This window comes from Anser cygnoides, chromosome 13 (genome assembly GCF_040182565.1).
Source record: "Anser cygnoides isolate HZ-2024a breed goose chromosome 13, Taihu_goose_T2T_genome, whole genome shotgun sequence".
Taxonomy (NCBI): domain Eukaryota; kingdom Metazoa; phylum Chordata; class Aves; order Anseriformes; family Anatidae; genus Anser; species Anser cygnoides.
The window spans coordinates 1,644,479-1,669,431 of NC_089885.1; the positions used below are offsets into that span (position 1 = coordinate 1,644,479).

Here is a 24,953-nt window from a genome sequence, read left to right on the forward strand (position 1 = left end):
CTTCCAAACTGACTGACGCCTTTCTCTTAGAAAACATTCAACTCAGATCATGTCATGAATTGTAAGGGATCGACCCTCTGGACTGAAGGAAAAGTAGAAAAGGAGTTCAGTATAGCTGAGAAAAGGATGGGATCCTCTGTCAATGTGAACTTCATATTGATGCAAAAAAGTATACATTTAAAATCTTTAGCTTGCGGTGACAGCCATGCATCGGAATACATATTTTTCACATCTAAACTGCAAGAATCAGATTTTTTTTTAGCTAATTAACATGTAGCACTAGAGCATTGTTTTTAATTGGTACGGTTTCTGCACGTCAGTTCTTGTCCCTCCAAAGCTTAGACTGTGCTATGAAGTCCAACTCTGTATAATTGTATCTATTTATTCCACAACTTTTCTATTCTATTTATTTTGTAACCTCTCTAAGAGGAATAGCTTTTATGGAGAGGGAGATAAGCATAGCCACCTCGCCCCTGAGCAGAAACAGCGCACACATCAGCAGAGCTGCTGGAAGCAAGGCTTAGTGGCTGAAGTTAAATATAAGTTCTTCAGGACTAGTTAACTCAGCAAGCAAAGTGGTTTTAGTCTGAAAGCAAAATTGCAATTTGCAACAGAGAATTTTTAGAAAGACATTTATGTTATCGTCCAATGCTATTTCTGTAGTTAATCCAGTGACAGTGTTTCAAAACTGGATAAATTTCATGCTTCTCAGAAGTGCAGCTCTCCATATGTACAGAGAAATGCTTTAATTAAAAATGAAAATCTCAATATATTCATACTTGAGAAGGCTCTTCATGCTTTTCATTTCACTCACAGCTGCATGGAGATAAGTCTGAATTGTGTAATTCTAGGTTTGAATCATATTCTTCTCCTCATTATAAGTATGGTTTATTTATCTGAAATCAACAAGCAGTTCACTAGTTTCAAAATCAAAAGTGCACTAGTTACTTTTATCTTTTTTTGGTGATAAAGTTGACTATTTAGTTTTGCTGATTTACTATGGGCCTGCAGGCTGCTCTGTTAGGTGTGTACTAGCTATGATAGTCATCGTTTGTCTGTTCCTAACTGCTTTTCTAATTCATATATATCTGAGCGAGGTGTGCACTATTATGCATAATAAAGCCTATTATGGTCATGAGAAACAGGCAAGACACTGCTCTGCCTGGGCTTTGTGCTCCTCGCTGGAGATGCCTACACATGCAACCTGTGCACAAAGTGAGACTCGCTGACTGCAAATCAAGCGTGTGCTTACACCCTGCCCGGCTGCATCTCTGTGCATAATGGATGAAGATCTGAACACCTTCCCTCCGATTTCAGCCTTGACCATGCCCAGCGCACTGGGAACACATGAGGAAGAGGAGCGTGTATGAGAGGCTGCACGTTCGCCATTCTCGCTGTTGGGCTGGGGAAGAGGGCACAGGCTTCAGATTTCAGAGGAGGCGCTGTGTGGCTGACAGGTCACTGCTCACCAGATTTCCTGAGAGGCTGTGCCACACAGCTGCGATGGGCCAGTAAGCAATTTGTCACCACACACCCCGTGCTCTGGTTTAGCCTCACTCGCATTATAATTGTCTGTTTTACAGAATCTGAGAACATGCTAGTGCCTATAGGGTGAATGATAGTAGTAACCACTGCAGTTAGCAGATAGTCATATAAACTGGACTTAGTGCCAGCAATTTATTCTTGAAATTAAACTATGCAAGTGGTAAATTGGCACTAAGGAGGAGGCTATAGGGCACACAGTTGGGGGCTGAGCTGACTGAGGTCAGATTTCTCTTTGTGTTAAATGTCAATAGCTGGCATTTAAAAGAGACAATCTATACAAACCAATAAGACAGGGCATGAAAGAACTGCTATTTAAAATGTCAAACTATTTTAAATCAAAACAGAAATCCAGATAATTTACAAACTAAATCTGACCTTTTGTATTTGGAATATTTATACTGTAGCTGTGCATTCAACAACAGAACTTGTAAAAACCTGGCAGACATACATCTGTACATGAATCTTCATTACAGAAGTTTGTAGGTGGAAACAGATTTCAGTGGACAGACTCCCAGTAGGAAAAAATTGAGAGAACTTCACTGAATCCAGCACTAGAATGATTTCTGTGATCTGAAATCTGACCCCAAGTATCACAAGCAAAGTGAGTTATCTGTTTATCTGCAAAATCGTATTTTTTTCTAGTTAGCATCATTTATAAGTATTGTTTTAATAGTTTAATCTCACTAAGACTTAATTCCTGATTAAAGAAGTTAGGGGAAGAAAAAAAAAAAAAACACAACAAACAAACCAGGAATAAAACAAAAGCGATGAAAAAACAGATTCAAGTCTCCATGCTTGAAGAATCTGTATGCAGCATTAATGGTGTGACATAAAAAGCATTTGCAGATTTTTTTCTAATGCTTTGATTGGATTTGAATGGATTGCTTGTCCCAAAGAGTAACTGTGCTTCTCTGAAAAGTGGGCAGCAACAAAAGCTTCTGCACAGTGGACTGGCAAGGTGGTTTTAGAGTGCCACCTCTCACTCAGCTGTTCCATTTCCATGCATGTTTTGTCTCCCTAGAGCTGTGACCATCAACACTGCTACTAACCAAGGTTAGTCATAGGATGAATTAGGAATGTAGGCACTTCACTGAGAATATAACACACCATAAACTGACCTAAAATGTAGTACTTCCATACCAGCAGTGTGAAAACAAACCTAAACGAGCATGCCCTTTTCCCATCCAAATGACCAAACTGTCCAATCACCAAGCTAGTGATCACAACAGTTAGGGATATTAGTGTTTAATACCTGGGAGCCAGAACATTAAAAATATGCTTTCAGATGGCATTTACAGTTCATTTCTCAATAAAGGATGGTGCACATTCAAAGAAAGAGGATTAAACATTAGAAACAGTAATACTGAAAATCTGAACAATTAATTCCTTTAAAATTTGTATTCTTCTTCTGTGTGGCCAGTTAATAAAGTAAGGACTTACCACTTTGTGGATTTAATACATGGTGTTTGTTTATGGACCAGCCTCCCAGATTTGAAGCATCCATTTCAAAGCCTTGAAGGATTACTGTTCTTTTCTCCCACAGAATAAAATCAGGACATGTTTCATATTCATAACCCACGGACACTGTAAACAAATAATTAAAGATCTATCAGTTTAGTTTTTTCTCTGTGAACTACTAGGTAATTTTCATTCTAGGTTTTGATATTCACCGTTCAAGTAATGATGTCATTAATTTACCTCTGCCTGATTGCTACTGTCAAATGGAATTTTTAAACAGAGTTTAAGAGATTAGTATGTTATTACAGCTATGGTTACTACAGTTTCAAAGCAGAGAACTTTGTGTTATCAGTTATAGATTGTCTTAAGAACATAAATCTCCTCCAATGACTTCTGATTCGATAGTTTATTGTATTTCTGTGAATTATCTGAGCAGTAGCCTAAATAGAAAAACAAAATCCAGGTTAAAACAATCTGGCTTTCTTTTTTGCTAAGTGTGAGCATATTGATATTAAATTCTCATAAACTGGATATTTTTGAAATGTAGCAATCTTTAACCTAAAGATCATGCTGTAATTATAAGGGCTGTAGTTGGGTAGAAGTGGATTGCCAAACTGAAAGTTATGTTTTGACATTAGATCCCAGAAGTTTGATCTAGGAAATATTAACACGTTTTAGCCTTTCCAAAATAAAAATGCCTTCAAAAATATTTTAAGATGAAATACAGAAATATTTTAAGAAACACTCTTTTCCAACATTTTCAATATTTTCATCTCATCTTTTCTACCTAGCAGTTCTAGGTATGTTTTACCTGAACCACAAATAGTTTTAATATCATCAAAATTCTCTTACTGGATTCAATTAAAATATTTTGACCAGCTCTATAGTATGGAGCATTTTTGTTTTTAAGATAAATCTTGTATGCAAAACTGAAAGCTGTTCCTTACATCAATTTTACTAGCAGAGCTGCTTCATCAATTCAGCAGAAAGAACCTGCTTTTGCAGCTAAACTTTGACTTGTAACAATCATATCTCAAGTACTGTACATACTGTACATTTAAAACTTATAGGTTTCAGTCTGGATGCTCTGTTCAATTTTTCACTTCCAGGAGCGCTTTTGACTAAAATCTGCAATCTTTCTAGGTGACTCCCTGGTCTGAGTGCCCAGCTGCGGGCATGGAGCCTCCTCCAGAACAGCCACTGACCTCCTGTGCTGGGATGAGCCATCAAGGTTCAGTAACTGAACATGCTATTTTCTAGGTGTTAATGCAGGGAGAAGATAAAGGGCAGATTTTTCCTACGAAGCAACTTCATGCTCACCTACACGTTAGCATCTTTACTCCATTCATGCACTTAACACGTTCAATCCTGGGTCAGCTGTATATACTTGAGAAGAATAAAGACCTATAATACAGTGTCACTCAGCCTTGCTAAGTGAACCATCACAGACCCACAGGACAGACCTTCAGCTGCTGTAAGGTACCATGCTTTAGGTCAAGGGAGGCATAACAATTTTCACCAACTGAAAATCTGTGCCAATGGATCTACAGTGGCACACTTACCAGCACTGCAGCTAACGCTGTAAAGTGCCTGCTATTCCCTGCCTATAGTGCCTGCTATTCCCTGCCTATAGCTGCTGTTTCTGAGCTGCCAAATACCCTCTAGAGATTACAGTCCCCTTTCTTAAAAGTTCCTTCTTCCATGCTCGCAGTTAGTGTAGCTGCCTTTTTGTCCCTTCCCATCAGTAAGCGACACTTAGACAAACATTCACTTCGTATTTACAAATATGTTTCTATGCATACTTATATTTAAGAACAAAATCTATTCTGCACACTAAGAATTTTTGACAATTTAGGCTCCAAAAAGGAATTTTGGAGTAATTTTAACACCGGATGTCCCAAACCATCTAAAGGAAGGCACTGGTCTGCCATCCATGAAAATTTCCTATCAATTGTTTTGCATGCAAAATAGTCAAGGTGAAGTGTAACAATTTTAAAGGCAGCTAAGCAACTACAGTGCTACTAGAAAAATAAATATTTTGTGTCTGGCAGGTTTTGAAAAACACTGTGATTTTGTAAGTGAAACGACAATCTCTACTTAACCTCATTGTGCGGTGTTACTTTCTGGTTAAATTCATTTATAGCCCTTTTTTTTAGTTGACTGAGATTTTACTGCATGAAGGAGAAGAACTGTACTAGTTATCTCTTTGGACGTTAACAGCCAACAAGTGCAGTTGCAGCCTTAAAATGGATTTCAAAAGATTTACTGAAATCATCTGTACCAAAAATCTACACTTTTCACACAATTTTTAGAAGAATCAAGAATAATCTGTTAGTAGAGCCAGCATATCATGGTTTAAGGGCTGTTGCTGTTTCTCCTGCTGCTCTTCCAAAATACAGGTTAAAAATAAAAGACATGATTAAACACGACAGTGACCTCTACTTCAACTTCTCCTGAAGTATTTGTACTTATCAGCATCTTACTCTGAACAATGAATATAAGGAACTCAGCTAAAGTAATAAGTAGAATAATAAACTGAGAGGACCTAAGACTATTCTCCTCAAGAGTTTATATTTGCATCCGGAAGGGTAAATCCTTGCATTCCACTTCCTCTTGCTGTGGGGAATTCAAGGACTTTCAGGAGAAAGATTGAGCATGTAGGGAGTTATACAGGAGCATTTACTGAGGTTTCTATTGAAATCTCTCCTTTTTCTATGTTAGGTTACAACAGCATGCAAACTATACCATGAAGATTTTGTGGCAACATTCACGAGACCTTATTTTTACTTAGAACAAAAAATTGATACTTTATCATTTCTCCTGTTACTTTGAGAAAAGAAAATGGCCATGTGTTAGACTTCTGGAATAGATTAAACACCAGCTAACATTTTCTATACAAATTTAAACAAAACTATTTTTGTGTTGAAATATGCTCAAACTCTCCTTTTCTGTAACTGGTTACACGATCATTTCTGTCAGTAATCCTGAAGAAGAATAAAGATGTTTATAGTAGTTATAAAACCAGAGGCAGATGGTTGTAGTCCTGAGTTCCAAGACTTCAACCTGCTGCAATTTAATTTAATTAAAATGAAAATTTGAACAGAATGCATTATTAAATATTGGTAATATACTGGAAGAGAAAATTATTTTGACAAAATTTATATAATGGGTGCCGATAAAGGTCCCTGAGTACTACAGTGTGTCAAATTAAAGCTTTATTAGAATCTAACAAAGCATGCTAAAAATGCACTTAAAATATAAGGATTTTTGTCTCTATTTTGCAAGAAGCATGGTTAAACTAAACTAAGCAAAAGAAAAAAAAAGCACCAATTAAATAATTAAAAAGTTGTTACCCAGCACCATTGTGTAAGCTTTATTCATATTTAAACATATAACTCACCTGCTTCTAATTTGGGAATCTACAAACATCTACAGTCTACTATAACTACAGTATCATTTAGAAGATGTTATGTATTTGATTTGAGTTGTTTCGAATTCCAGGCACATACTGGACCTGATGATCATAAGAAGACTCTTAAATGATGGAGAGGGAGCTGGCATACCTAACTTTTCCATCTCAAAAAGGTTAGTGTTAACATGTATTGACAGACCCTGAATACAGGGCTTGTGTAAATGAGACAAAGAAAGCTGCAAGTGGCTCCTGTGACATTGCTGGTCCTGCCTGATCACCAGTGGGTGTCCTAAAAGGCATGCTGGAATTTTGCTGTATTTCTGGATTTGCAGAAATATGTATGTACAAGTCTTACGAGGAACGGCTGAGGGAGCTGGGCTTGTTCAGCCTGGAGAAGAGGAGGCTCAGGGGCGACCTCATCGCTCTCTACAGTTACCTGAAAGGAGGCTGTAGAGAGGTGGGGGTTGGTCTATTCTCCCACGTGCCTAGTGACAGGACAAGGGGGAATGGGCTAAAGTTGCGACAGGGGAGTTTTAGGTTGGATGTTAGGAAGTACTTCTTTACCGAAAGGGTTATTAAGCATTGGAACGGGCTGCCCAGGGAGGTGGTGGAGTCACCATCCGTGGAGGTCTTTAAAAGACGTTTAGATGTAGAGCTTAGGGATATGGTTTAGTGGAGTACTTAGTGTTAGGTCGGAGGTTGGACTCGATGATCTTGAGGTCTCTTCCAACCTAGAGAGATCTGTGAATCTGTGAATCTGTATATGTGAAGGCAACAACTCATTTAATACCTTCCGTCACTGCAAAGTACAAGCAGAAAGCTGTATCTGTAATGAGCTAGGGCTGGATTTGCCCCCGAACAATGAGGTTCCATGAGATGAGCTGAAAAGGATGCTTCTGTTCCCTGCCCCATACCAAACCCAGGGGTCCAGAGCGCTGTGTCAGTGCCAGCACCTACTGTCCCCTTTGTAAAGCTGTCCACCCTTCTGCATATGTGATCTGGATGTGGTAGATTGGAAGCAGGTGGGATAATGCAGCAACTCAGGATGCCTCGTGCTAAAGGTGGATTTGATCTCTTTAGGCCAATTGTAACGTGTGAGCTACAGCTGAAATGAGAAGACCCATGCTGCTCCACTAGCATTCAAAGCAGATCAGGAAACTAAAGAAGCTGAAAATTTATCAATTATTTTCTGGTTGCTTCAGTTTTCAGCTGAATTTGTTCCTGATCTGGCTCATTTCATGATCAAATGTATGTGAATGGTGGCCCAAGGGAGAAGGAGGGAACACAGGAACATCCCCTCTGGCAGCAGCCTGTGCTTCTGTCTGTTTAAATAGGCTGTGGGACCACAGCCCATAAAATAAGCTCCTTGTTTTCTGGTATATTTCTGTGTGCAACTCATGATGTAAATCATACTCTATTTTTGATTCTAACATTATCCTTTGCTGACAGCAATGGCTACATCTGCACCATTCTCTAGGTAGGAAAGAAAGTACTATCATCCTCCTTTCTCCCATCTCCTCTACGCACAGCTGCTTCACAGCCTACCTGTCTGGGAGCACATGATAACAGGCAAGTACAGACGTGCTGGGAGCTGCCAGAGCTAGCACAGCCTGGACGGCACCTTTTGTCTTTGCATGGGCCAATTTGTAGGCACACTAACTGCAAGGATGATGCAACAGGTCCTTAACAAAGCTTCTGGCTGCCCCTCAGCACTTAGATCTCTGGAATGAGGTGCATTCCTTGTGAGGATGGTTGGCTTCATGTAGCTCTTGCTATTCTTATTTTACAGCCTGATCCTGCCAATGCTTCTTGCTATAATCCCTCTGACTTAAAAAGCAAACCAGAACTGCTAAAGAAGTGAATAAGGCTTATCCACAGTACTAAGCTCCATTGATAAAATAAATAACCTTGATAGAAAGTATCTGTAGAATTAGTCCATTAAGGAACATAACCCCAGAATCAATTAAAAGAAATAGCAGGTCTTTTAGAGACCAAATAATGAAATTCATGACAACAATGGCTGGCTAAATAGTATTTTCACAGACAGCTTTTCTGTTGCAATTCTCAAAATTGATGCTTGTGCTGCTTGCTAAAAAATGATGAAACGTGGTATTTTTCTTAGAAATACTTTTAAACAACAAATCAAGAAGTCTTAACTGTTGGGGATATGAAATGTAGAAAGAAAGGATGCCTAAAAGTTAGAATTTTGTAAACCCTAAGTGGAAATGACATTTTAAATGTCACAGCCAAAAAATGACAGAACCAATGACACATCAAAGGTCATATTCAAAGTAACATTCAAAAACAAAGACAGCTGAATATAATGCCGTTAGTACATAACCATTCTCAGAGGGAAACGGGGATTTGCAAATTGATTAAATTGGAAAGACGACATCAGAGGAACAAGAAAATAAATGTTCCTAGGAAATCACATGGGTCACCTTAGCTAAAGAGGCATTCGATGTAAAAACAATGCAAGTGTGGTAACAAAATTTATAAGCTCTATTTTCCTGGCTTTGTGCATGTTAGTGCTTCTGCTTATATCAAGGTAATTCTACATACCCATAGCCTCTGCCAGACCAGAAACCTTCTGTCCATATATATCTGTCTTATTCCAGGCAAATGTGTATACCAAATTGGCTGCAGCAGGAAACCATTTCTGAAGCAGACGTCCTTCAACAGCAACTATCAGATGTACTTTTGTCATTCCAGAAGGGATGGTTGCGTGTGTCAGAATAATGCGCAGCAAAGTTTTATATCCTGGTGTTCGACTGCTCAGATAACTCAGCTTCACAAAACTCGAAGGGATTGGGATTTCCTCCTGGACCACCTTGGGAAAAAAAACAACAACAACATGAAAACATCATTATATCTATAGCCAGGAAAAAAGCACAATTATGTTTATTTGTAATAACAACAGATGCTTACTTTAGTTTTCACAATCACGATGTGAACACAGTACCACTTACAATGCTGATCTCTTTTGTGTTTATTTGAGCAATGCAGTAGCCAGGCATATTACAAAATGTCCAACAATGAAAACTTAATGGATGGCAGTCCATCTATTTCGATAAAGAACCTCTTCCTCTAATTCTTTATGTTTATCTACTGAGGAACAAATACTACCTCTGCGGTCATATAAGCATTACAGCTCTTAATGCTCTCTATTATTTGGTTTACTTGATGAGCGTTGTAAACCCAAATGCAATCAAAAACAATTATATATATATATATTTTAAATATGCACACACTTCATACATTACTTTGTGATTTGAAGACACTATCCTGCTTTGGAGGCAATAACTCTAACCTGGGGAGAGCTAAGAAAGAAAACAAACCTTCCTGCTACAGCAGTTTCTGCACAGAAGTGCTGGCAGTAAGGCTAAACTCCAGCCAGAAGGGGCATGGTCTAAGAAGGCACAGCATCGGAAACCTAACGAGATAACTGGTGACACACAGCAGCAAAGATGAAGCAGCATGGGCATCCGTCATCTCGCTAACAGGTGAATGCCCAGGGTGTGCAACGGAGTTCACATCCTGCAGCACTGCTGTCAGTGCCATTGTCTGAATCACTTGGATTCAAGCTGGCGTGGCTCGGCCCACGGTCGGGTAGTATCAGTTCCTGGCTGCAATGAAGATAAGCCCTCGGCAATGAGAGGCACTGCAAGACTGTGAACTTGTGTGGGAAAAAGAGAAGCTCGGCCTTGACCTTTTGAATGATGGACCTCGGAGCTACAAAAAGGGAGCTAGCTCTTGCGATCTCGAGAGAAAGGAGCTTTTATGGGGATGACTGTGATGTGGAACAGACAGGAGAAGAAAGCGGCTTCTAGGAGGATGCCAGCACAGTCACTCAAAACCCACTGAAAACCTTAATAAGGTTAATGATTTTAGTCTATTTCAGTAATAACAAGCCAACCTGTCACAATGTTACATTAGTCAAGCTTGGAAAAACACAAACTGTTTTGTTTATATTCCCGTTTTCCTATCATTCTTGTTTAACAATATATTTCTTCACTTTCCAAATACTCGTATTTACATACTGCAACAGTATCACTGTCATAGGATTGCTGCAGTACAGCTGGAGGCCTGCCAGTGCTTGTTGTTTCAACATATGAAATGTAGTGTTGCCAGGGAAATCCTGCTCCCTTTATTGTTCCTGATTTGCAGTGTTCCCCTTCTTTCCTGCTGACATCCCAGCTGCCCCCTCTGTCATGCATTTGACATCTCTTCTTATTTTTAATAGAAAAGCAGGAAGAAATATTCATGCATTAATACATGTTAATGTGTCTCCTTCTCCTATTATTCTAGGTTATTTTTCATTCTTTTCCCAGTACTGTACAATACGAGCTGACACTCTAAGGACCCTCCAGTGCCAAAAAAGGGACTGGGATCAATTTCTCTCTGAGTAGACTGCATCTTTGGGTACCTCACTTTTCAAAAAAAAAAACAAAAAAACAACCAACCAAAAAAAAAACCACAAGATGACCTCATGTGAAGGAATGTAACCCAGTTTTTTCTTACTGATGCACATCAGTTATTCTTAACTAACATTCTTAGTGCCACTCAGTATGTTCTGTGAAGCAACCCTGTGGCCATCAGCTGGCTGAACCACGATAATGTTTTTACAGGTACACAGATGTTTAAACATCACGGAGTTCAATCAGAGGTCTCTTACATGTAGAATAAAGACCCTTCATTGTTTTCTCTTCAACACTTTGAAGAGAAAAAAGTAACAAGGATGGAAATATTCATATCTGTAGATAGCCTAAAAAATACTCTCCATACTTGCTTAGTGAAATTAAAAGAGAAATCAAAAGTGGTCTTATTGCTTGAACTCTAACTGTTCAAACAACATATAAAAAACTGTTGGGACTCACGTGATCTGAAACAGGTATAGTTGTATTGTGTTGGGCATACCACTTACATAACCTCTTTTAAGTCCCAAATAAAAGACCAGTTAAATGCAAGGTTAATTACAAAGTGGTTCTAAACACTCAAGGGAGTCTCAAGAAAAAAAGACATTTAAATATATACAACCCAAAAGATCATGTTCAAATTGCTTTGTGTTGGTGTGTAGAAAGTAGTAAAGACAAGCAGCTAACATATAGCTGGAGATGCTGTTGTAAAGAACTAGCTGTGAATGGATGAAAAATCCCTTGGAGTCTTCATAGGATATTGGGTCACGTCTCACACTGATGTATGGTGAAGTTGCACTGTTTATCTATAACTTAGGAATGGTTTTGTGCACCACTATAAATGAATCGTGATTTCAATAATAAATCATGATAGGATTCCCCACCTCCTCCTTCTATTTTGAGGTAAGGTATAACGTATCTTAAAATATTAACAAAATATAAAGTAAGTGAAAAACATCTTGCATAACAGTACTAAAGAGATCTACATTGGTGTCATTGTGATAAGTGCGTAACATCACAGCAGTTAATTGCTCACTATTTGCTACCATCTTTTTCACAGCAGCGCTTTCAGAACTTTCTAGGAACAAAGGGAAGACAAAGGGATACATCACGTCTACAGTGAATACTCATCATACACCATCTCTACAATTTAGTTTTAAAGCCTGAGATTGCAAATTTTGAATTCAAATTGTAAACACTGATTTCAGTGATTTTTTTTTTTATTTTTTAGCATGTGTGCATTTGGTGTCTACGTGTTTTTGTGTTCACGCATATGGAATAGAAGTCTACATGCCTTGGGCAGAAATGATGATCAAAACTGTAATGATACCACGATGATATGAATAATTGGGGGATATGAATAATGGGAGGCAAATTTAACATAAATGCATTTGTTTGACTTTCAGTGTCAAAATTCATTGTTACTTGCATTATAACCAAATGTTTCCATGCTAGAGATGTTTTGTCACCATTACCAAATAATTTTGTAGGTTTCATTAATTAAGTCAATAGTAACTTTTAACATTGTCTAGAACTTGTTCAGCAAACAAATTGTTAATTTGAAAGTAATTTCATTACCTGTAGCTCTGGAATAATGGTTCCTCTTTCTGGACAGGATCCTCCAAATGCTGTCAAGGGTGAAGGGAGTACAATCGGATTTGGGCTGATAAAACCACTGATGTCACAAGATGGTATGTCTGACTCCGTTCTTTGCATCACAACTTTGTCTACAATGATAAATCTATTCCAAGGCAACCAAAGTGTCCTTTTTTCAGATATGAAAGGAGATCTGTCAAAAACTAGAGTGACAGAGATGCCTCCAACAGCCACAAGGTCAAAACTGGAAAAGACAAAACAAAATGCTTTGTTTCTTCTTGTTTTATCATCACATTTCCACAACTTTCAGTGCATCACAAAAACATTATATTGTTCATTATGGCCCTTAATTTACCATGTAAAATCATTCAAGTATATCTTCCTGATGTCCCCTTAGTATTCAATGAAGAAGATTTAGCTCTGTGCTTTCTCCCTGTATGCATCAATAGCAAGGTATAGTACTTCACTGTTATTTTTCCCCTCTCTCCTCTATTTACCAACCAGAACTGATATTAACAAGTCATCTGTAACAAAAAAAGTGTGGACCCAGTCACTTTGGATTATACAAAAAATTCCTGGCCAGGAAAGAGATGTTTATAATCTATGAAGGTACAATACACAGGATAGGTCTAACATCCTGGTAGGACTTTTCTTTCTTAACATATTCTTTTTCCTTTTTCTAAAAGTTGCAGGAGAAAAAGGTTGAGTACACTGAGCAGGTGACCCCTCTGTGCAGGACATGAAGAATTTTGGGAAAGATGCCGATTAATTGCAGTGAGCACTGAATCACCTCTTGTAAGTAAGGCAGGTGATCTGGGAGCTACCATGAAGAACCTTTGCAAATATGGGCTGCAAAGCAGTGAGACACAGAAGGCAAGATATACATGGTCTCAATTTTCTGAGCTTCTGACATCCACAGTCAAGCAACAGAAGGTAATATGTAAATAGATACTTCACCGTCTGTATTATTGGATGCATCTATTATGGAGACTTTTGATGGTAACAATCTGTGATAAGAAGTCAGACCTAATTATGCATATCTCATCGCATTTCCCAAATGACACCGATTATATTCACAGCAAAATACAGGTAGCATATTTTAATGCAACAACTATTTCCAGACTAGAGTAAATAGGAAATGGTAATTATTAACTTTCAGTAGTGCGATTTGAAAGTCAAGAAACTAAGGTAAAATAAATATGCATGCTCTTTACGATTATAAACTAAGGCAAACAAATAAACAACAACAACAAAAAACCCTGTAGAAACAGTGACAAATTATACTCTTTCCCTGCTGGAAGATAGCTTCTGACTTCTTGTCATTCACAACACAGCCAAGAGAGATGAAGTCTTACGCAGCCTTTAGCAGCTTAATCCAACTGAAGTTCAGGAGCAAATCATGACCCTACTGCCAATGGATCATGAACCCTGGAGTGCAGTACAGAACATATAGGAACTTATCTCTCTGAGAACTCATCTCAGTCCTGCAAGGTTGGGGAAGAGAAAAGAAGATGGAATTGTGCAGGACTAGCTGCAGAGCAGCAATTTAACCATTCTGGCTCTGGGAGGAGTCTGTTCCCACTTTTACTTGTATGGCTCGGGTGATCAGCTAAAGGAGTTAACTTTGTTGACACCTCAATAAACTACTTGCAAAATTTACATCTGAAGACAGAAAAAAAGAGGGAAGACAGGGAGTTCTCTGGAAAATTCAACTACTGAAAATGTCAAGGAAGTGCTGGTACAGCAGTACTGTCAGAATTTGACTCCAGGTGTTTGAATGTCACTAATCTTGTTGCTGTACATTTTTTTCTCTCTTCCCTTTCTTCTGTGGTTCCTTTACCACACCAAGCTCTAAATAATTGTGCTCCCAGAGCAGAGGGTCAGATGCCATCCTGAGTCCATGCTATGAACAGTGATCTCCATGAGAATTTGGCACATGCACATGTGGTGGTAGATGGCCCTAACTATAAAAACATTACACAGTGACAAAAACATCTCACCTTCCATCTTGTCGACTGATGGTGTATCCATACTCATTGTGGTGTAGGAAACTGACATTCACTCCAACCAAAGGTGTTCCATCTATTGCTACCACCTGGCCTCGAATGACGCATGCACGCCTGTAACAAAAAGAGTAGGGGGCAACATGTTAGACACATCAACAGGGTGAGAAGGGTACTGACTTCAAAAATGGTGCTACACTTTCCCAAACAGACAGAACTACTGTGATTTCATCATGACTTGATTTTGAAAGAAAATTCAAACAAGCCCAAAAGATTGATTTGGAAAACCATTATCTCATGAAGAAGACACACAGGCTGTCCTATGAATCGCTGGTGTATCAAGAATATATTTCCATTTCTAGCCATATTTCAGGACACCATTTGTTCTGCCACTGAATACCAATGCAAAGGTTTCACTGATAGCATGATTTAGCTTGCTGCAGCTCTAGTGGTGATGATTTGTGAAAGAAGAGAATGAAACCTCATTCTCTGCTGCTAAGAATAGGGCATTACTGTCTGTTAGAAAAAAAGCTGAACTAATGCGATAAGGCAGCAGTGAGACACATGGTCTTTGTTGAACTTCAGAAAATTATATAGGTAAATCTAAAGAGCGCCTAAACAGGCGTAGCATATTTTCTGAATCCCCCATCACAGGTTGTGTCCTTTTAAACTTCCTCTAGGACATATCAGACTTGTACACTCTTTCCAGCATAAAAATCTTCCCATTCTAGTATAGAGGTTGGAACACGGCAGCACAACAGAATGCATCAAAATCAAGAGGCAGGAAAGTGAACTCATTACTAAGTGGGTCTAATTGAAGGCTGACAGAATCATAGAAAATAAGAGCTGAAAGGAAGTACAGGACTTTATCTTGTCCATTCCTTTGCCTCAGGTAAGATCAGCTATACCTACATAACTCCAGACAGATGCCTGTCTAACTCTATATCTTCACCAAGTAACCCATTCCCATGCTTTTGTGCGAGTGCTTTACTCATGGCAACTTTTTCATACTGTCCAATCTAAATCTGAACTGTTGTCCTTCAAAACTGTTACTTTCACCCTAGAATGGACGTGGTGAAGAAATTATTCTCTCTTTCGCAGCTTTGGCATTTTATGTATTTGAAGACTGAAACATAAAGGAGACAAATCTCACCAAGGATGAAGAATAATAAGTGAAATACTCTCATGGTGCAGATTAGGACCTAGGGGGATTTTCTAAGGGCTTACTTACACAGATACATTCCACTAAAATACCTTTCAGCATTTTGCCCCATGCCCTCAGGTACTCTACATTAGTACACTTCTGCTGGCTGCAAGGATTCAGGTTTTGGGAACTAATGATACAATCGTATCATTTCCTGGAAATATGGTTTCAAATAATGAAGTGAGCAATGTAGTCAGAATCCTTTTGATAATGTTAAGATGTGTAGGGTTGAAAACATTAGGATGCCTATAGTAGCCACTGTTACTAATTACTATAAACAACACATTTAAACATCGTTATGTTGCCCTCTCAAGTTGAAAGTTCACATTAGACCTCAATAGACACACCCTACCTTTGTGGAGTGAATATGTATTCTAAAGAAAAAACTTAACAGCTCCTCAAATGAAAATTATTTAAGAGTCTGTATGTAAACTTAAGAAATATCCCTTGAGAGACTAACTGATCATGAAATCATGTACACAAGTTGGAGACCATAAATTTCTGAACGTTTTGACTTGTTTCCTAAGATCCAGAGCCACTTGACAGAACATTAATTTATCACTATGATATCACCAAACGCAACTGATGGTGACAAAATGTAACCGGTACAAATTAACCCCTTTGTGAGTACATCATTCACCACAGTCGCTAGTAGGAATTCTGTGCTCCCAAGACATCAGCAAAGGTGCTGAGAATTCCCAGAGGAATGGGAGAAGCTGCATGAACACAAATATGCAAAACAGAGCTCCGATGTACCACCTTTTCGTCTTCTGCATTAACTAAGTTGGTTGTGCCTCTCTTTGTGGGCAAAACTTGCTGCTCCAGTGGAGGCAATGAAGCTCTTGTGCATCTCAACAGACTCACAAGACTCACTGAAACAGAACAGCCAGGTTCAATTACTCCTTGATTTATTAGAATAGAAACTACTGATTTCTATTTTTTTCTCATGCTTCTGTCATCAACAGACCTGCCTTTCCCTTTCTAATCCCTTTAATTAGTGCACTCCATTTGTTTAAAAAGCGTATTGGTCTGAGAGAGCCCTTAGAGTCATCATTATTTAGTATATTATTCTAGAACTCCTGTTTGTTCATTCACTGATTCTTATTCCACACAAACCTGTCTTCTGGCTCTACTCCTTCCTCATATTTTATCAAGCACACAGATTTGTGTGATAACAACTCATCAAAGTCTTCATTATTTCATACACGGTCTCTTTTCTCTACTTACTCACTTCTTGTTATTCATAAATAATATTAAGAGACTTATCTTTCAACTTTCTTGCTCTTTATTCGTCATATTTTACAAGCCACACACATTTACAACATGTGATAAAGACTCATAAACCTCATTATTCTACATTTATCTGTATAGAACTGTCTTTCAAATTGTTTAGCTTTCAAATGTTCCAAGCCTTCCTGTGTGTTGCTACATTTGTCCTCATTATTTACTGTCTTTTTACTACCCACTCAAGTCGAAGAGTCTTTACTCTTTGGCCTCTTCTTGAATTACCAGCACCTACTAAGTCTCCAACTAGGCATTTGATCAGAATTACTTTTATTTTTTGCATTTACTGCAGGCATTAAAACCTTTTTCGGTTACTTTACAGCCGGCACTTATCCCAGGGGCTCTGGGAAGTAACAAACCACCCCCAGGTTGCAGCAGGCTGCCTCTCCTTTCCCACTGCCCTGATAGCTCACAGAGTGGACAGCCGGGCTCTGAAGGGGAGGCACACTGGCTTGCGGAGTCCCTGCAGCTTTGCTGCTTGCAGAAGACTTCACTTCATTCCTTTTCTTGCTAGAGCTTTTAGAGCCCTTTCCCTGCAGTGATGTCACTTTCAACTCAACCTCCATTTCACAGTTTCCTTGCTTCATTGTTCACCCATTTTCTAGATGAGCCTTGGACCTTTGCTACTGCTCACTGCTTTTCTTAATTTTAACAGAGAAACCTCTTAAGATCATTATGTCTCCTTGATGTGCTGTTTTTTCCTCTTTTATTCTCAGCCTCTAGGACTTACTCTACATACTTGTGACTGGCCTGCTTTTACTTCTCATGTGTGATAACAGCTCATGCTATCTGTCCAACAGTCACTTAACTTGCATAGACTGCATAATCTTGGACTAAGGCTGCCCAAATGTTTTAGCTTTATAGTGAGTGCAAAAATGTCTTTTCCAATTTAGAGCATCTGAGAAGGAATATGTCCCTTATAAACTGCCTTGGTGCTTTCAAATGTATTAAAAATGTTTCTAGTCCCCTGGTACGTTGTACTAAGCCTGCAGCTCCAGAGGGAGCAGTCAGCTTTTTGAGAGAGAGCAGAAATTCCTCCGGGTTGCAGGTGGCCTAAAAAAAGTAGGATTTCTCTGTAAACACTTCATGGGTCATTCCACGTGTAACTGAGGAGCTCAGCTCTGCGAATGTCTGATCTCTGCCATCAGGCAGTTTGTTTGACATCTCTAATTTAAAACATAAATAGGAGTTTAAAATTCTAGATGCATTCTTTCACTGCTTGTAAAGCATTTTATTATTCCGCCACCATCCTGTCTTGCTCTACTACTTATTTGTTATTTTTCTGCTTTTGTTTTGTGTGCTGAGTTTCCAATATTCTCTGAGCACCTCAGGCTGAGACATTAGGCTCAGATGTGGAACTCTGTCAAGCAACTTGTGAATTCGCAAGTGTCACATTACCAGAAGATGTCATTTACTGTATTACATTTCTGATTAAAACCTTCAATCAGAGAAATTAAGCTAAAGGCTAGTAAGGTACATTCATTTCTTCCTGCTGACAATGTTGCTGAAAGCAGCCTTTGAAGGGTAATTAATTCAGTACCATGCACTGGACCCCTTTTGTAGGCAATTTGCAGTGAGTCAAATAGCTTGCCAGCAGCATGCATTAAAAACACTCGGCAAAGAAACAAGCTGAAAACCTTCCTGAGAAGGGAAGTTGATAAAAACATTTTAATCCGCTACACTGTGCTACATGCAGTGGGTCAAAATTATTCCTAATAATTCCTAACAATTAACAATATTAACAATTCCTAACAATATTAAATGTTTCCATTTATTCAGAATTTGTCTAATCTGCCTTTAAGCATGTTACTGTTTAGGTTGGGAGCAAGTCAAAAACCCCATACAAATGACAGTTTTGACCTAAAAAAAAGCAAAATATATTTTGAAAACATTCAGTTCCTTAACATTAATTTTGGTCTATGCATTGAGCCAACACACTGACTATGTTGTAGAAGACAAGTGTTTAAAAATTATATCTAATCTAAAGTCTAAGATGCAAATGCAAAAGGATAGATATCCCAGCAGTTGTCAGAACAACTAATTTCAGTATGTCAGGTGATGTTGAAAATGCCAGGATATGGCAGAGACCAAACACGGTCTGTCTGAAGGACAGAGATATCTTCAGTGTTTTTTTGATAGCTTTCCCAAAGCCATTCAGTATCAAATTGGCTTTATCTACAGTGAGATTCATGCAAACATCACCCATATTGGAGTTTCACTGACATACGCTACAGTAAAACGCTGCACAATGTCATTTGAGTCAGAAGACTGAAAACATCAGATAGATGCTTCTTCTTTAATCCTCCTAATGATCTCAGAGACTTGCAAAGGAGCTTTGCAAAATTCTGTAATTGAGCACCAGTGGGAATGGATGCCAATGCTCCAAAATAAATGAATGGTACTATTTCGTCTGATCCTTCCAGTGCTTCTTGTTGAATCACCAGTCTTTTAAGTGGCATTGCAGGCAGCCAAGAGTTAATATTATCTGCATGGAGATGACTTCTTCAGCAGTAGCCAAAAGGAGATTAAAAAACCCAAGCATTCTTTGGTCTTTACCAGATCAGCAGGATCACAGATTTCTGACGTAATTACTGTAGTAAATGTTGTCTTCCTATGTTTTTTTTTTTCAATAATCTTAACTCCCAGGAGATGAACAGACACTAGATGACAGCCAGATTGACTATGTCAGAGTAAGATTTCTGAACAGAGACAGCACAGCTAAGCATTGCCTCCTTCTGAGACTCTGCTTATCTGTCATCCTTAAGGAAAATTCTAGCTGTTTTAATAATGTTTGACTTATGGATGAGCAATTTTTCAACAGCCTGGAAGGCTTGAGGATCAAGCGAAGTGTGGACCAACGAACTCCTTAGGGTGCCCAGTACATTGCAGATTACTGTTGACAAAACCCAGGAGACATGGCACAGTGCGAGTCTCAAGGCACTGTCCTCATTCTGAAGATACAGACAGCCCCATTTGAATCACAAGGATCTTTTCAGCAAACCAACTAATTTCTTTTCTGTGGGAGGAAATTATATCTGGGGTGTGAACAATGCACCAACCCAACTATAACTTGTATTTCTTTGTATTATAAAGTCTGAAGTATCAAACCATGGCGAAGATGGGCTGCTGCTCACACCCAAGCCTTCAAAGCTCTCGATTCTCCAAAAGCATGCCAGACATAAAGGTAAAGAAACGAAATACTCAGAAAAAGCTTTTAAATCCAAGTTAAATCCCATCAATGATAGCTTTAAAAGATCAGTTCCTTATATCCATAAAAGCACGCTGATGGGATTACTTGCAATCTGGCTGCTAACATTTGCAGTGTCACAGAACACTGTACAGGTGACTTGAGTGCTCACCTCCTTTGCGAAAACACCTCACTGGAAGGCATTTTGATGAGGGAAATCTTTCACTGGTGACTTGTACTTTAAACTGCAGTCTGCCGTGCAGCGTGTACAGCCATCCAAGAATCTTGTACCAGGTGCAGTGGCACCATTCCATTAGCAATGTACGCTCCGAGAGACCCAGCATTGTCAGGTGGGTGCTTTTTGTGTAGTTCATTTTCATGCCCTATTGTTCTACATATTTATAATATCCTGTTCCATTTTTAATAGTGATTAAATGGTTAGGTATTTTAGACCAATAAGGACTGTTTACATATTTACTAAATTAAAAATGAATAAGTTACGAAGACAGAGTGCACTGAATTTGTGCACAGCTATGGAATGAAGTCGAGGTTGCAACCTAAGTGCTATCTACTGTGCTGTGAAAAAAAAAATCTTATGCCCTTATTACTGGAACATGGTTTATCTAATGTATAGGCCTAGTTGACAGGGTAATAGTTAGGTGATGTGGATGATTTGTAGATCTCTTTGTCAGCATGTAAGTTAGAGCTTCCCAGGTGAACTACAGCAGAAAAGCTTATATGTCCCTATATTTCAAATGTTCAAGAAAATAGGTGTTTCCAGGTTTTCGAGCAAGTAAATGCCCCTTTCCTATTGCAGTCTTTTCCTGTTAAAGGGCACGCCAATTACACACTCAACAATCACACACTACTGTTTGCATGACAGTTTAAGAAAAATTTGCAGCACAAAATGGTAAACTTCACACTGTTCTATCCATATACAGTTAAAAAAAAAGTTTTTTAATTAGATAACCAGATTATATGTAAATAACACGTTAAATAACACAAACTCTGTTGGGCAGAAAGGTGACTAAATACAGCATGTATGAATCTAACTCATCTTTCTGCTTCCTGCCCTTACACACATCTACAGCACAAATACCTGAACTTCATCCCACTTATTTTTCAAGTACAAGATGGATTACCTTCCACAGCAGTCAAAGTTTTGTTAATGAGTAGTAGTGTTTGTTACCGTGACATTTTTATAATCTAGATGGGTGATAATGGGAATATGATATGTAAGACTCTCAGTAGCTGACTTCAATATTTCATTGCTTTTATGTCTAGAACAAACCTTACCTGCTCTCAAATGAGATATCTCCTGGGATCACATGAGTGCTTTCCTTCCCAATAAGGAATCTGATTCGATCATAAAAGAGCCTTGGAGGATGCTGAGAGAAAGGCGGTTGGCTGTGTTGTATAAGGTCAAGGGGATCAGGCGAACCCTGGCAGAGAGGACTTGCATAACAATTGTTTTGCTGACAACAGTCAGGGTCTACACAGTCTGTCAAGCCATCTAAAACAGAGAGAATAGAAACTTCAGGAAATTGAGTGATTCTGAGAACAAAGCACAGTGTTTGCTACTGGAAAGCACAGGAGGTATTTAATCAATTGGAAGGCATGCTGATTATGACACATTCAAATTCAATAAGGCATGTATGTACATGCTTAATTCCGGGTGGGTGTTTCTCTCTAGTCATTAACACTGTATCACCTCATAAAGTCCCCACAGAACAATGACAAAACAGAAGCTCCGAACTAAGGGACTATGGAAGAGCAGGACTGCACTACACACTTGTTAGTCCACCAAGTGCATGACCCACCCTGTGCAGCTGATCTCTCTAATAGACCTTCACTACCCCTACTGTCTGTTCACACCTGTGAAGAATATTCGCTAACCAGTCTGCAATAACGCAGTCTGAAATGTTGTCCAAGTCTCTTAAGCATCCTTACTGTAGTAATAATGATAATAAAAAAGATCCTTGTTGCAGTTTTCTGACTTTTATTTTAAGAACTACAATAGTTATATATGTGCTTTAAGATGTTTATTTTCATTTATTGGTCGCGATACTAGAATGATCCAAAAAGGCAGAATCATGACTATAGTCCTTTTGCAGCTGTTGATAAACAAACCCCCACCCTGATGCAGGCTCTGTCCCAGTGACCTGACAGGTACAGTCTTCTCCATGGATGTTTGCCCAAGGAAAGCAAATATGAGAAATGAAAACAAACCTATTCCTCCTCCCTCCATTCTTCAAGCATGAAAAACAGGAGAAATAATTGATTTTTCAAAAATCTACATTTCTTCAGGGACAAACTTACAGCTCTCTTTGGGGGTGAAAGTAATTTACTTAAACATCCAAATTTTGTGATTAGAAGAACAGTGAAGCACTGAAGTAAATCTAAATTAAGCACCTAAATAAAACTTAAAATTGGACTATTGGCATTTAATTCCATCTATCGGCAGCTTAGATGTCCAAATTGCCTAAATTACATACTCTACCAGAAACACTCAGACTTAATAAGGTACGTTGAAATGCCCAACTATCTCCTTAAACATCCATTTTATGACTTACCAGTTGCTAACTTCCTTGGACTGACAAGCACACTAATGCATATAAAGCAAGATTAAGGCATCATATCCTTTAACCTTCAAAAAAAGACATCTCTTCTTTGTATTTTTAACAAGGTCAGTCTGTATGAGTGTGGAGTCATCATATCACTGTACGGATTTCCCTTGTGTTAAAATTGGAATGCTACAGCATCAACATACTGTCAGACATTTTCACTTCAAACTTTGACTTTTCCTGCTCTGTTCATACCAGTGCTTTGTGTCTATAAAACCCTACCTCCTCAGGGCAAACTGCATTATCAAAGAAGCTTCTGTAGCTTTGTCATTGACTTTAATGGGTGCAAGACCAACCCTCAGACAGTTCTGCTCTTTTCTCAACAGAGCACACTGCCCTGTGTGAGTACTCAGTAAATAACAGCATAAAATATTCACTTCGAAAGGAAAGAAAAAGCCCTTCAACTGAACAAACAAGTATAATGAAATGGGCTTTCCTGGAATCTGAAAATCCTTGCCTGACCTTGAACAAGGTGATTGTTTGGCTAAGCAAAAAATATTAACAGATCTGTCCTACTGCAGCTGGGAAATCAGATAGAGCAGGCTAGTTTGTGTAATGACGAGCCAAGGCAACCGTAGATAGCTAACAGCAATAATCTGAGCCCCTCAGGTCTAGCAAAGCTGGCATAGCTACAGGTCAGTGCTTCTGCATTCCCCCAGTCCTGGAAGACAACAGGCATATGCCAGCACTGGGAGAAGAGCTTCACAGGGTAATGTTGAGTTTATTGACTTTCAGTGTAGTAGTCACTTTATATTCAAGAAAACCTAAAATACTATTGAGATCTGTATGAAATCAGGAAGCTGAAACAATAAGGGACCTCCCGTTTAAACAAAGCCATACATGAAGCAGATGGAGTTAGCAATATAAACCAGGGGGCTTTCATTGTGTCCTGACAGGAAAAAAAAACAAAAAAAGTAAAAAAAAAAAAAATTTTTTTTGGAGGTTGAAACCTCAAAAGCAAGCTTGGAACTGCAAGGAAAAAAAAGTCCTCATTGTTTCTCCTTTTTTTTTTAATCCAAGGAATGAGACACAATATTCTTAACAAGTGAACTGAAAAACATCAAATTACTACTATGTTCTCAAAGTCTGTAAATATTAAAGATTTCTACCAGACTTGAAAAGACGATGAAGGAAATAAAATCCTTTGCTTTTACTCTGTACTTATAAAGATCCCCATGGAAGCTCTGATGTGGTTAGGTGTAGCCACTCAGGATAGATCTCTGCTGGTGGAATGGAGCAGTGACAAGTCTTCTTCAAGGAGCCCAGGTACTTTCTGGAAGGAACTAACTTCTAAAAGCTGACTGCTGTCTACCTGGGAAATTTGAAAAACATTGGTCGGGCAGAATAAGTACTAATCATGAAAAAGACATACTTATTCCAGAATAACAGCATCCGTGGGGAAGCTATTTTGGAGTAATTTATTCTGCTGTAGCTACTCTGATTAATTTTTTCCTTGTCAACAAGCTATTAGATGTGGGAACTTAGCTGACCTGATTCTCTCATTTATGTAAGAAGCAGAAGTGAAAATTCACAGAAGTATTAGAATCTGAAGATTTCCTTAGAAAAGAAATAGATATTGAAATGACAATTAAACACTTTACAGTAGCTTCCTCTAATGGAATCCTCATTGTCTTTTGCATTGGTCAACAGCTTACATGCTTGGCAACAAGCACTCTGCATACATGCTGTATACATAAAGAAACCAGGCAAAGGGGAAGCAGTTTTCCATTTTCCAGCCAGGCTCTATTTTCATCTTTTCTTTGCAAAATGACTATCTTACAAACTCATACAGATTCTGCTAATGGAGTTATTTTGGCTTCAATTACTTGCACCTGGTTTCATCTGCCTCTCCAGGCTCTCAGGGCTATGAAAGGGTGTTTCCCTCTAGTGAGGGTGTGAAGTCCCAGAAGCCTTTCTGAATAACCCAGGGTGGTACTTGTCCTAACAGCACCATGAATTTATGTACTGCAGCTATTTAAGAATTTTTAACTAGAATTGTCACAATAGCACAACTTTAGCTTTTTTTCCAACAATCAAACAGAATTTAGAAAAAGAAAACAGGTTGTGTAAAACTGAAAAATATTTTTCACACTTTGCTGAAGTAAAAGAATAAAACACCTACTTTGGGGCCAATGTGGAACCCTTATTCCAAAATAAATTGTTTGTTCCACTTTAGGCTCATTGAAGCCTTGTTTTAACTTAGAGGAATTAAAAAAATCTAAACC

General features: G+C 38.6%; 1 protein-coding gene across 18 annotated transcripts in view; it reads right to left on the reverse strand.

The window, feature by feature from the left end:
* TENM1 (teneurin transmembrane protein 1) overlaps window positions 1–24,953 on the reverse strand; it is an 848,278-nt gene that overhangs the window by 66,000 nt on the left and 757,325 nt on the right. For all 18 annotated transcript variants that reach the window (XM_048070576.2, XM_067005240.1, XM_067005241.1 and 15 more), the window contains 5 exons: window positions 21,401–21,617; window positions 14,427–14,546; window positions 12,409–12,670; window positions 8,978–9,245; window positions 2,986–3,129 (listed from right to left, as the gene is read on the reverse strand). In XM_048070576.2, coding sequence (XP_047926533.1) covers window positions 2,986–3,129; window positions 8,978–9,245; window positions 12,409–12,670; window positions 14,427–14,546; window positions 21,401–21,617 — 1,011 coding nt within the window. The remainder of the gene's footprint in view (window positions 1–2,985; window positions 3,130–8,977; window positions 9,246–12,408; window positions 12,671–14,426; window positions 14,547–21,400; window positions 21,618–24,953) is intronic.